Source organism: Choloepus didactylus, chromosome 7 (assembly GCF_015220235.1).
Source record: "Choloepus didactylus isolate mChoDid1 chromosome 7, mChoDid1.pri, whole genome shotgun sequence".
Lineage (NCBI taxonomy): Eukaryota > Metazoa > Chordata > Mammalia > Pilosa > Megalonychidae > Choloepus > Choloepus didactylus.
The window spans coordinates 42,472,562-42,486,666 of NC_051313.1; the positions used below are offsets into that span (position 1 = coordinate 42,472,562).

The 14,105-nt window shown below is 39.5% G+C and overlaps 2 protein-coding genes across 2 annotated transcripts in view; one reads left to right on the plus strand and one right to left on the minus strand.

Annotated features, from left to right (window-relative positions):
• The window catches only part of SNX3 (sorting nexin 3), an 84,539-nt gene that overhangs the window by 17,262 nt on the left and 53,172 nt on the right, over positions 1-14,105 (plus strand). The window lies entirely within an intron of this gene.
• Positions 10,503-10,715, minus strand: LOC119539594 (BBSome-interacting protein 1-like). The gene has a single exon (XM_037843278.1). It carries the CDS (start codon positions 10,713-10,715, stop codon positions 10,503-10,505), a length of 213 nt encoding a protein of 70 aa, XP_037699206.1.

Consider the following 14,105-nt stretch of genomic DNA (forward strand, 5'->3'; position numbering starts at 1 on the left):
GTCTGCCCATATTACTTTGGAATGTATCAGAATTTCACACTAACCTGTACAAACCTACCAATCTCACTTCCTATTCAAAGTTCCATGTAATTACAGTATTTGAGTAAACTGACCATACAAGTTAAATTATTTAGTGTGCTTCAGAAAATATAGATCCTGCACCAAATAAACATGTGTTCCCTTGGTCTCACACGGAAGTTGAAGTTTTAAAACACAGTCAATATCGTCTTTTGCCCTTTGGCCTGATTTGCATTAGTCCTAACCGGATCTGCTTCATTTATATCTCTAATTGAGGTCTGAACTCTCTTTCAGCTTTTTTAACAATTGTGTTACGAGGTAATACTGACATTCATAGCTGCTGAGCTCTAGCCCTGAGTTTCACCCATCACACAGATACCCAGAGTTCCAGTTTATGCACAAAGAGCTCAGCATCTCAGAATTTAGAGATAACCATTACAACTCAGGAATAAGATGTGACTAATGTAAGAGCTTACAATCTAGGAACCTTTACAATAAGCATTCCCCTGATAAGCTGTGCTCTAAGATTCAGTTCTCAGAGTTTACACATTATAGTTAGTCCATATTATTGAGGCATTATAGGGTTTGTCTTTTCATTTCTGGCATTCTTCACTCAAAATGCTGTCCTCAAGGTCCATTCAACTAGTTGCTTGTCTCACAACTTCATTCCTTCTTGCAGCTGCTCAGTATTCCATTGTACGCATATACCACAGTTCACCATTCTATTCATCAATCCACGTACCCTTGGGCTGCCTCCATCCATTGCAAATTGTGAGTACTGCTGCCATAAACACCAGTGTGCAAATGTCCATTCATGTCCCTGCTCTCAGATCTTCCAAGTATATACCCCATAATAAGGTCGCAAGGCCTTATGGCACCCACATAATTAACTTCTTGTGGAACCACCACACTGTCCTCAAGATAGGCTACACCATTCTGGTTCTCCACCAACAGTAAATAGGTACATCCTTCTCTCCATGTTTTCTCCAGCACTTGTATCCCTCTGTTTATATTTTTCTCTGCAATTTTATAATGATATATTCACATACCATACAGTCTTCCATGGTATACAATCAGTTGTTCACAGAATCATCATATAGTTGTGCATTCATCACCACTTGAACATATTCATTACTTCAAAAAAATTTTTTAATAATAAAAAAGGTTTAAAAAACTAAAATAGTGTTTGCCTTTATTTCTGGTGTACTTCACTCATGCTGTGTATAGGATCCATTCACCTCGTTGTGTGTCTCACAGCTTCACTCCTCGTAGTTTCTCAGTATTCCATTGTATGCATATGCCACAGTTCACCATTCTGTTCCTCAGTCAGTGTACCCTTAGGCCACTTCCACCCATTGCACATCATGAATACTGCTTCCATGAACACCAGTGTGCAAATGTCCATTCGTGTCTTTGCTCTCAGATCTTCAAATGACATACTCCATAATGAGGTTGCAGGACCTTATGGTCCCCACATAGTTAGCTTACTGTGGAACCACCATACTGACCTTCAGAAAGGCTACACCATTCTACCTGCTCATCAACAGTAGATAGGAATATCCCTCTCACCATGTTTTCTCCAACACTGTTACTCCTGATGTTTTTTCCTACAAAATTTATAGTTATATTCACATACCGTACATTTATCCACAGTGTACAGTTAGTTCATAGTATCATCATAAAGTTATAAATTTATCACCACTATCAGCACTTGAACATATTGATTACTACAAAAAAAAATTTTTTTTTAGCAATAATAGAAAAGATGATAAAAAGAAAAATAACATGTCAGTACAATACAATACAATAGTAAGGACAGAAAATAACACCACTACCAAGAATCCCATATCCCTCTCCTATATCCACCTCTCATACACACTTAGCATTGGTATATTGCTTTTGTTACATTTAATGGAAGCATATTACAATGGTACCTCTCTCTCTCTCTAACTGAGCCACCTTGGCAGGTGAGCTCACTGCCCTCCCTCCTACTTGGGACCAGACTCCCAGGGGTGTCAGTCTCCCTGGCAACGTAGGATATGACTCCCAGGGATGAATCTGGACCCGGCATCGTAGGATTGAGAATATCTTCTTAAGCAAAAGCGGGATGCAAAATGAGACGAAATAGTTTCAGTGGCTGAGAGATTTCAAATGGAGTCGAGAAGTTACTCTGGTGGACATTCTTATACACTGTACAGATAACACCTCTTAGGTTTTAATGTATTGGAATAGGTAGAAGTAAATACCTGAAACTGTCAAACTCCAACCCAGTAGTCTAGACTCCTGAAGATGATTGTATAACAACGTAGATTACAAGGGGTGACAGTGTTATTGTGAAAACCTTGTGGATCACACTCCCCTTATCTAGTGTATAGATGGATGAGTAGAAAAATGGGGACAAAAACTAAATGAAAAATAGGGTGGGATGGGGGGATGGTTTGGGTGTTCTTTTTTACTTTTAGTTTTTATTCTTACTCTCATTCTTTCTGATGTAGAGAAAATGTTCAGAAATAGATTGGGGTGATGAATGCATAACTATATGATGGTATTGTGAACAGTTGATTGTACACCATAGATAATTGTATGGTATGTGAATGTATTTCAATAAAACTGAATTTAATTAAAAACAAAAACAAAAACAAAAAACTAAAATACCATAAAATACAATATAATAATAAGGTCAGAAAACAACACCACTACCTAGAATCCCGTACCCCTTCCTTATATCCCCCTCTCAGACATTTAGCTTTGGTATATTGCCCTTGTTACATTTAATGGAAACATATTACAATGTTACTGTTAACCATAGACTCCAGTTTGCTTTGATTATGTTTTTTCCCCAATAGCATCCCTTTTTCAGCACCTTGCAATGTTAACATTCATTTGTTCTCCCACCTGTAATAACATTTTTTATTTGTACAGTTAGTCACCATCATTAACCACTCTAGGTTTCACTAAGTTATACAGTCCCCCTCTTTATTATCTATCTTTCCTTCTGGTATCATGCGTGCCCCTTTCAGCTTTATTAACAGACATCTTAGTTCAGTGTACGTAATGATATTGTGCTGCCATCACACAGTATTATGCTATCCATTTCTGGATCTATACAGTCAGTCTTGTTGAACATTCTGTACTCCTTCAGCATCAAATGCCTGATCTCTCCCCTTTCTATTTGCTGACAGCCTGTGTTCTCGGCTGTTGACTCTCAAAATTTGCTTGTTAATGTTAGTTCATGTTAGTGAGACCACACCATGCTTGTCCTTCTGTTTCTGGCTAACTTCACTCAACATTACGTCGTCAAGGTTCATCCACGTTATTATGTGTTCCATGACTTTGTTCTGTCTTACAGCTGTATAATTTTCCATCGTGTGTGTGTATCATTGTTTATGTGCTCGTCCGTTGATGGACATTTGGGCTGTTTCCATCTCTTGACAACTGTGAATAATGCTGCTATAAACATTGGTTTACAAATGTCCTTTTGTGTCTTAGCTTTCAGTTCCTCTGAGTATATACCTAGTAATGGAGTTGCTGTGTCATAGCAGTTCTGTACTTAGTTTCCTGAGGAACTGCCACACTGCCTTCCAGAGTGATTGCACCATTCTATATTCCCACCAACAGAGAATAAGTGTGCCTCTTTCTCCACATCCTCTCCAACACTTGTAGTTTTCTGTTTTTTTTTGTTTTGTTTTGTTTTGTTGTAATAATGGCCATTCTAGTAGGTGTGAGATGATTTCTCATTGTGGTTTTGGTTTGCATTTCCCAAGTAGCCAGTGAAGTTGAGCATCTTTTCATATGTTTTTGAGCCATTTGTATTTCCTCTTCATAAAAGTGTCTATCCATGTCTTTTGCCCACTTTTTTGTATACTTTATTTATCAAAAAAAGCACAATTCAAACAGATTAAAACAAAGGCATAAGAAAAACAAATAATGTAAAATAACTACATTGCTTCCAACATGTTCCTACCATACCCCAAGAACATTAACCAACCATAGTCATTCCTCAGCATTCCCATATCATTAAGAATAGTCTCCATATCTTGTCTGTTCTTATTAGATTATTGTTCCCCCTTCACTAGTTGCTGTCTATCTCTAGGTCCCCTACATTCCACATTTATTTTACCTTTTTCATAGAGTTCATATTAGTGATAACATACAGTATCTCTCTTTTTGTGTCTGGCTTATTTCACTCAGCATTATGTCTTCAGGGTTCATCCATGTTGTCATATGTTTCATGACCTCGTTCCTTCTTACTGCCATGTAGTTTTCCATTGTGTGTATATACCACATTTTGTTTATCCACTTATCTGTCGAAGGACATTTGGATTGTCTCCATCTCATGGCAATAATGCTGCTACGAACATCGATGTGCAAATATCTGTTCATGTCACTGCTTTCAGATCTTCTGGGTATATACCGAGAAGTGAAATTGCTGGATCGTAGGATAACTTGATATCTAGTTTTGTAAGGAACCACCAGACTGTCTTCTGGAGTGACTGCACCATTATACATTCCCAACAGCAATGAGTAAGAGTTCCGATTTTTCTGCATGTTCTCCAGCATTTGTAGTTTCCTGCTTGTTTAATGGCAGCCATTCTAATTCGTGTGAGATGGTAGCTCATTGTAGTCTTAATTCGCATCTCCCTAAGTGAAGATGAAAATTTTTTCATGTATTTTTTAGCCATTTGTATTTCTTCTTCAGTGAAATGTCTTTTCATATCTTTTGCCCATTTTATAATTGGGCTGTCTGTACTACTGTCATTGAGTTGTAGGATTTCTTTATATATGCAAGATATCAGTCTTTTGTCAGATACATAGTTTCCAAATAGTTTTTCCCATTGAGTTGGTTGCCTCTTCACCTTTTCGACAAACTCGTTTGAGGTACAGAAGCTTTTAAGTTTGAGGAGTTCTCATTTATCTATTTTTTCTTTTGTTGCTTGTGCTTTGGGTGTAAGGTGTAAGAAGTGACCTCCTAACACAAGGTCTTGAGGACATTTCCCCACATTATCTTCTAGGAGTTTTATGGTACTGTCTCTTATATTGAGGTCTTTGATCCACTTTGAGTTAATTTTTGTGTAGGGTGTGAGGTAGGGGTCCTCTTTCATTCTTTTGGATGTGGATATCTAGTTCTCCCATTCCCATTTGTTGAAGAGACTGTTACGTCCCAGTTCACTGGGTTTGGGGGCCTTATCAAACATCAGTCAACCATAGATCTGGGGGTCTATTTCTGAACTCTCAATTTGATTCCATTGATTAATAAATCTGTCTTTGTGCCAGTACAAAGTATGCTGTTTTGACTACTTTGGCTTTATAGTAAGTTTCAAAGTTAGGAAGTGTAAGACCTCCCACTTCGTATTTCTTTTTTAGAATGCTTTTAGCAATTCGAGGCATCTTTCCCTTCCAAATATATTTGATAACTAGCTTTTCCAAGTCTGCCAATAGATTTTTGGAATTTTGATAGGAATTGCATTGAATCTGTAGATCAGTTTGGGTAAGATTGACATCTTAATGACATTTAGCCTTCCTATCCGTGAACAAGGAATATTTTTCCATCTCTTCAGGTCCCCTTCTATTTCTTTTAGTAAAGTTACATTATTTTCTATGTATAGGTCTTTTACATCTTTGGTTAAGTTTATTCTTACTTAAATTTTTTAGTTGCTATTCAGAATGGAATCTTTATCTTGAGTGTCTCTTCAGTTAGGTCATTTCTGGTATATAGGAACATTGGTGACTTATGTGCATTAATTTTGTATCCCCGCTACTTTGCTAAATTTGTTTAATAGCTCGAAGCTGTGTTGTTGATTTCTCGGGGTTTCCAATTATAAGATCGTATCTTTTGCAAATAATGGTAGTTTTACTTCTTCCTTTCCAATTTGGTGCCTTTTATTTCTTTTGTCTTGCCAGATTGCTCTGGCTCACACTTTTAGCATAATGTTGAGTAATGATGGTGACAGCCTTTGCTCATTTTTTTATTGAATTATTTGTCTTTCTGTTGTTGAGTTGTAATTTGTTGAACTCTTGACATTGTGTGGATTGTAGACCATTGTCAGAATTGGGCCCTTGCTTCTCTAAAGATGTATTGTATCCAGGAGGTTGGTGACTGAAAAGGTAGATGAATAAAGGAGGAGAGGAGATATAAATATATGGAAGGAGACACATTCAATGGAGAATCTTTGATATAATGAGCAATTTATGGAATAGTCATAAATTTCAATATTCCCTCTTTAATTTGGAAGCTGGTAGAAGAATGATCGTCCATAAACAGTTGAGTACCAGATACATACAGGCAGGTTGGCAAATGAAGAGAAAGAATATTTACCAGGTGCTAAACTCCCTCATTCCAAGTACTTCATGTACATTTTCTCATTTATTCTTTACATTCAGCTTTATGTTAAAACGAGAAAAGTTGAGGTTTAGAGTGCCTAGATAAATGACCCAAGGTCGCTCTGCTAGTAAATGGCAGAGCCAGGATTCAAACCTCTCTACTGTCTTAAGTCATAGTGCTTGCCCCTTAAATCTTTTTTGGTACAAGATGGTTACAAGTAAATGAATTAAGACAGTTTATGTGCAAGAATATCCTGCTCTCCTGATTGCTTCTAAAACTTACTTGACTATAAAGGTTTCCAAGATTAGTCTACAAGATGTTATTCCTTGGATCCCTTCTGCTGGTAGCTGTTTTGTAGATACAGCCATTTCTGACTCCAGTACTTTATGTTTGGGCCTTGTGTCCTCTTTTACGTAAACTGCAGAAGACTGATTTTAATTGTCTCTCTAGACACGGATCGTTATTTCAACCTACATTTCTTACTTATCTTCCTATGCCTTGTGGTAGCAATATGGTCTCTAAACTCAGTTCTGTGTTGTATTTCATGTCTCGGATAGATAGGAGAGTGTATCTCTCGGGGCAGAAATGTAAAAGAGATTGGCTTAAGTGTTAGACTCAAACTACACGACATCTATTCGTCCACTTTCTTTGGAATTGAAGTTGATTTGTTTGACTTTCTTTAGATTATTATAAGAGACATTGGCCTTTCTGGGATTTACAGGATGGCTCATGTGTGAAGATTCCACTGTATGCAGGGCTCTTCTCCTGAGTTTCTTTGACTCATTTACCACATCTCGCTGTATTTCTAGTGGCATGGTCACTGATAACCCTATGCCAAACTCCAGGTATGCATTGATGTCACACACATCCCATACTCTACAGATCGAGCTAGAGGGGAGAAAAAATCAATCCAACCAAAGATTAGAGACTTGTTTTCTTGATCGAAACGTTTTATTAAGTTAGGAATTGAACACAAGTTTATAGACTATAGTTTACTTGTTTAGACTACACCTTAACTAAAAGTGAACTGAGATAAGAGTAAATGGTACGCTTTCAGGGTGCATATAACTTACTCCTTTCTCTTCAGTTCTTCCAGGTTAGATGTTAAAGATGTGAGAATGTCTTGTTCCAGACACATTTCAGTGCTATCGTTTTTCCAGTCTTTTGAGCCCTGGCCCCTCTCCAGGATCTCAACATCAGGGTCCCTGAGGTCATTTCCTGTTCTACAACTGGTTTGGACCCCTTACAAGTCTTATGGTGGCCCATGAAAGAGGAAGTACTTCTCAAATTCCCTTCCTGCCCCAGTTTCTCAAGGTTCTTTATAAAGACCTCAGAAACTGCTGTTAGACTGGAACATTGAAGTCTTATGACTTAAGAGAAATAACTGATGTGTATTAAATTGAGATTTTAAAGCTCTTTTATAAGTTTTATCCCCACATATACATGTTAAAATATTCTTTTTATAAACACTATAAATTGAGGAGGAGTCAGGGTTGGCCATCTTTAACAAGCTGCAAAGCAAAAGTGGCTTAGGTTGTAGCTTCATTGAAATGCCCTAGAGAACTTCCATTTTTTGGCTTCCTAATTTAAATTCTTGGTTGTTGAACAGATCACCTTGTTTAAAGATTGTTCGAATTGTTGCAGAACTTTCTTGGGAAAGTTTTTTTTTTTTTTAATTCAGTTTTGTTGAGATATATTCATATACCATATAGTCATCCATGCTGTACAATCAACTGTTACAGTACCATCATATAGTTGTGCATTTATCATCCCAATCTATTTTTGAACGTTTTCCTCATACCAGAAAGAATCAGAATAAGAATAAAAAATACAAATAAAAAAGAACACCCAAATCATTCCCCCCCATCCCACCCTATTTTTCGTTTAGTTTTTGCCCTCATTTTTCTAATTATCCCTCCGTATACTGGATAAAAGGAGTGTGATCCACAAGGTTTTCACAATCATGCTGTCACCTCTTGTAAGCTACGTTGTCATACGATTGTCTTTGAGAGTCAAGTCTACTGAATTGGAGTTTGGTAGTTTCAGGTATGTACTTGTAGCTATTCCAATATATTAAAACCTAAAAAGTGTTATCTATATAGTATGTAAGAATGTCCACCAGAATGACCTTTTGACTCCATTTGGAATCTTTCAGCCACTGGAACTTTATCTTGTTTCATTTTGCATCCCCCTTTTGGTCAAGAAGATGTTCTCAATCCCACAATGTCAGGTCCAGATTCATCCCTGGGAGTCATATCCTGCGTTGCCAGGGAGATTTACACCCTGGGAGTCAGGTCCCACGTAGTGGGGAGGGCAGTGAGTTCACCTGCCGAGTTGGCTTAGTTAGAGAGAGAGAGGGCCACATCTGAGCAACAAAGAGGCACTCGGGGGAGACTCTTAGGCACAATAATAAGCAGGGTTAGCCTCTCCTTTGCAGTAACAAGCTTCCTAGGGGCAAGCCCCAAGACAGAGGGCTCAGCATGTCATGCCGTCAGTCCTCAATGTTTGTGAAAACATCAGCAGCAATCCAGGTGGGGAAGTCCAGCATCTCCACATCCTTCCCCAGCTCCTTGGAGGGGGCGGGGGTAGATATATATTTTTATTCTCTACTCAAATTACTTTGGGATGTGTTGCTATTTCACTCTGATCTGCACAGACCTACTGTACCTCACTTCCTATTCAAAGTTCCATGTAACTGTGGTGTTTGAACAAACTGACTACACCAAATGAACATTTCTTCCCTTGGTCTCACATGGAAGTTGAAGTTTTAACGCACAGTCAGTTTCAGCCTTTATCCTTTGGCCCGATTTGCCCTAGTCTTAACCAGATCTGTTTCATTTATATCTTTAATTGAAGTCTGGGCTCTTTTTCAACTTTTTTTTTTTTTTTTTTTTAATAGTTGCTGTATGTGTTAATACTGACATTCATATCTGTTGAGCTCTAGCTCTAAGTTTCAGGTATCACACAGATACCCAATGTTCCAGAGACCAATTAGGTTATACACCAAGGGATCAGCATCTCAGAGTTTGGAGATAGCCATTACAATTCAGGAATAGATTTGACTGCTGTAAGAGTTTACAATCTAGGGACAATTACAATAACCATTTCCCTGTTAGGCTGTGCTCTAAGATTCAATTCTGAGTTTACACATTGTAGTTAGTCCATATTGGTGAGGCTCTTGGGCAAGTTTTGATGACTTGCTGTTCTGATTAGTCTTTGTCCTAGTTTAACCTGACTACTCAAGAGCACAAAGTGCCATGTGGTTTCAGAGGTGTCTTTGCAGTTTTTGATATTAGAATTGCTAGGAATTCTATATTCTATGCCAAAATCTACTGAAACTTTGTTCTTTGAATTCATGGTTGCTATTATTTATTACTCTTTATTCCCACACTTGCCCTGATACTGTGTTTGGTTTCTCTTGTTTTCCAATAATCCCTGTATAGGGCTCCCTACCCTCTACCACCAACAGAAGATCTGACCCATATATCATTTTCCAGTTGGGTTTATCATATTGTTAAAGTTTCCTTTTTGAGGAAGTTAACCTTTTCTCCCAATTGATCTAAGTATTTGTGCCCCTCTGCGGTCATCTTTCTCTACCCAGTGATGGTAGAAAAGGACAGGAGGCAGACTTCAGTTTTATATGGGAGTAGGGGTTTATGGCTGAAGAGTTGTAGGTTTACAGAAAAATGCAGAAAGTAAGGAGTTCCCATATATACCCCTCTCACACACACACAATTTTCCCTGTTATTTTACATTTTGCATTAGTGTGGTACTTAAGTTAAAATTGATGCAACATTATTATTTTTTTTTATCTTCAAATGCAGGCTTTTAATAGAGGTGTGATGAACCTCTGTATACAAAACATTGCATTTAGATACTTGTGCCTAAGAATGTTATCTATAAAACTGACAGCAATAGGAATGTTGAACAATAATTTGCAATTCTAAACACTCAGGTAAGCAAACCATAAAATTTGGTTTGAAGTTTTGTGTTCAACAGAAAACAAAATTTAAAAATTCACAATATAGGTATCATCAGCCTTGGGTGTTTTTTTATTATTTATATGAATACTATTGGTTTTATTACTGTTTTCAGCATACAGATGCAGATTATTTTCTAGTTATTAGATGGTGGGGTGCTCATGGAAGTGCTAAATCATCATTCATTTGGTTATTTGCTGTTGTTCCTTCTCTGCCATTTCTTGTTGGTGAATTGTATCCTGTGCGGCTTGCTGCATTTTCTCCAGTTTTTCTAGAGACAGAGATTTTAAGGGTAAAAGTTTGGGTTTACACAGCACCATTGTGGTTACATCTTCTACAGACAACTCCCCTTGTTTTGGAAGAACTTCCCAGAACATTAACTTCACTTCTGCCATATCTGAATTGTTGGACACAGTGAGTTTGGAGTATTGGATACAGTTCCTGAAAGTTCCTCTGGTCTTTTCCCCTCAGTGTTACACATCCAGCCTGGTGTTACCAAGATGACTGACAGTTCTTGACTCAAGCTGAGAGAAGGGAAGATGCATCCCTTCCCAGATGGCTCAGCTGTTGCCTGGGCAGTGATGAGATGGGCAAAGAGAAAGCCTACATCACATTTCAGCCTCGAAGCCCGGAAACGCCTCTTGCCATTATCCTATTCTTAATATGCTATTAACTAGAGCCTGTGGTTTACATTAGGGTTCACTCTTTGTGTTGTAGAATTCTGGTTTTTTTTTCTTTCATATAACGTATAGTCAACCTAACGTTTTCCATTTTTTCCACCTTCAAATATACAATTCAGTGGTATTGATTACATCGTCAAAGTTGTACCTCCATCACCATCACCCATTGCCAAAACTTTTCCATAACCCCAAACAGAAACTCCATACCAATTAAACATTAATTCCCTATTCCTCCCCGCCCCCACCTGGCCCCTGGTAATCTGTATTTAGTTCCTGACTTTGTGAATATGCATTTTCTGCTTATTTGCTATAAATTAGATTAAAAAAATACTAGTTCTTTTGTGTCTGGCTTATTTCATGCAACATGATCTCTTCAAGCTTCATTTATGTTGTAGAATGTATCAGAACTTCATTCCTTTTTACAGCTGAATAATATTCTGTTGTATGTATAGACCACATGTGATGGTTAGGTTCATGTTTCAATTTGGCCAGGTGATAGTACCCAGCTGTCTGGTCAAGCAAACACTGGCCTAACAATTGCTGTGAGGACATTTGTGGCTGGTTAATAAACCAACAGGCTGGTTTATTAAATCATCAGTCAATTGACTGCAGCTGTGACTTATGACGCACCGAAGGGCGTCTCCCACAATGAGAGAATGCAGTTTGCTGGATTTAATCCAGTTAATCAGTTGAAGACTTATAAGCGAGACAGATAGAGGACCTTCACTTCTTCTTCGGCTGCCCAGTGAAACATTTCCTGAGGAGATTGTCGAAGTTGCTGGTTCGTTTCCTGAGGAGTTCATCGAACACATTTGTCGAAGATCCCAGTTCATTTCCTGAGGAGTTCATCGAAGTTGCTGGTTCATTTCCTGAGGAGTTCATCGGACATCTTCCTTGGAGTTGACAGCTTGCTGATTGCTTTACAGAATTTGGACTTTTGCATACCCACAGTTACATGAGTCACTTTTACAAATTTGATAGTCAGAGACACCTCTCATTGATTGTTTCCCTAGAGAACCCTAACTAATACTAACTAATACAACTTGGTACCAATTCCTGGAGGGATTGCAGAGATTAATGCCACTCTTAAGGACTTGAAGGATGCAGGAGTGATGATTCCCACCACATCCCCATTCAACTCTCCTGTTTGGCCTGTGCAGAAAACAGATGGGTCTTGGAGGATGACTGTGGATTATCGTGAGCTTAACCAGCTGGTGACTCCAATTGCCACTGCTGTTCCAGATGTGGTATCATTGCTTGAGCAAATCAACATATCCCCTGGTACCTGGTATGCAGCTATTGATCTGGCAAATGCTTTTTTCTCAATTGTCAGTAAGGACCACCAGAAACAGTTTGGATTCAGCTGGCAAGGCCAGCAGTTTGCATTCACTGTGCTACCTCAGGGTTATATCAACTCTCCAGCCCTATGTCATAATATTGTCCGCAGGGATCTTGATCATTTCTCCCTCCCACAAGACGTCACACTGGTCTATTATATGGATGATATCATGTTGATTGGACCTAGTGAGCAAGAAGTGGCAACTACTCTAGATTTGTTGGTAGGGTATTTGCATGGCAGAGGATGGGATATAAATCCAACAAAAATATAGGGGCCTTCCACCTCAGTAAAATTTCTGGGTGTCCAGTGGTGTGGGGCCTGTCGAGATATTCCTTCTAAGGTGAAGGTTAAGCTGTTACATCTGGCCCCTCCTGTGACCAAAAAAAGAGGCACTATGCTTAGTTGGCCTCTTTGGATTTTGGAGACAACATATTCCTCATTTAGGTGTGCTACTTCGGCCCATTTACTGAGTGACCAGAAAAGCTTCTAGTTTTGAGTGGGGACCGGAACAAGATGAGGCTCTGCGACAGGTCCAGGCTGCTGTGCAAGCTGCTGTGCCACTTGGAACATATGATCCAGCTGACCCAATGGTGCTGGAAGTGTCAGTGGCAAATAGAGATGCCGTTTGGAGCCTTTGGCAGGCTCCTATAGGAGAATCACAATGCAGGCCCTTAGGATTTTAGAGTAAAGCTTTACCATCCTCTGCAGATAACTACTCTCCATTTGAGAAACAGCTGTTGGTCTGCTACTGGGCCTTAGTAGAGACAGAACGCTTAACCATGGGCCACAAAGTTACCATGAGACCTGAGTTACCTATCATGAGCTGGGTATTGTTTGACCCACCAAGCCATAAAGTTGGGTGTGCACAGCAGCACTCCATCATAAAATGGAAATGGTATATACAAGATAGAGCTCGAGCAGGTCCTGAAGGTACAAGTAAGTTACATGAGGAAGTGGCCCAAATGCCCATGGCCCCCACTCCTTCCACCTTACCTTCTCTCTCCTAGCCCACAGCTATGGCATCTTGGGGGTTCCTTACACTCAGTTGACTGAGGAAGAGAAAACTCGGGCCTGGTTTACAGATGGTTCTGCACAATATGCAGGCACCACCTGAAAGTGGACAGCTGCAGCACTGCAGCCCCTTTCTGGTATGTCCCTGAAGGACAGTGACGAGGGGAAATCCTCCCAGTGGGCAGAACTTCGAGCAGTGCACCTGGTTGTTCACTTTGTTTGGAAGGATAACTGGTCAGAGGTGCATCTGTATACTGATTCCTGGGCTGTTGCTAATGGTTTGGCTGGATGGTCAGGGACTTGGAAGGAACATGATTGGAAGATTGGTGACAAAGAAGTCTGGGGAAGGGGTATGTGGATAGACCTTTCTGAGTGGGCAAACAACATGAAGATATTTGTGTCTCATGTGAATGCTCACCAGAGGGTGACTTCAGCAGAAGAATATTTCAATAACCAAGTGGATAAAATGACCCGTTTGGTGGATACCAATCAGCCTCTTTCCCCAGCAACTCCTGTCATTGCCCAGTGGGCTCATGAACAAAGTGGTCATGGTGGTAGGGATGGAGGTTATGCATGGGCTCAGCAACATGGACTTCCATTCACCAAGGCTGACCTGGCCACAGCCACTGCTGAGTGTCCAGTCTGCCAGCAGCAGAGACCCACACTCAGTCCCAGATATGGCGCCATTCCCCGAGGTGATCAGCCTGCTACCTGGTGGCAGGTTGATTACATTGGACCACTTCCATCATGGAAGG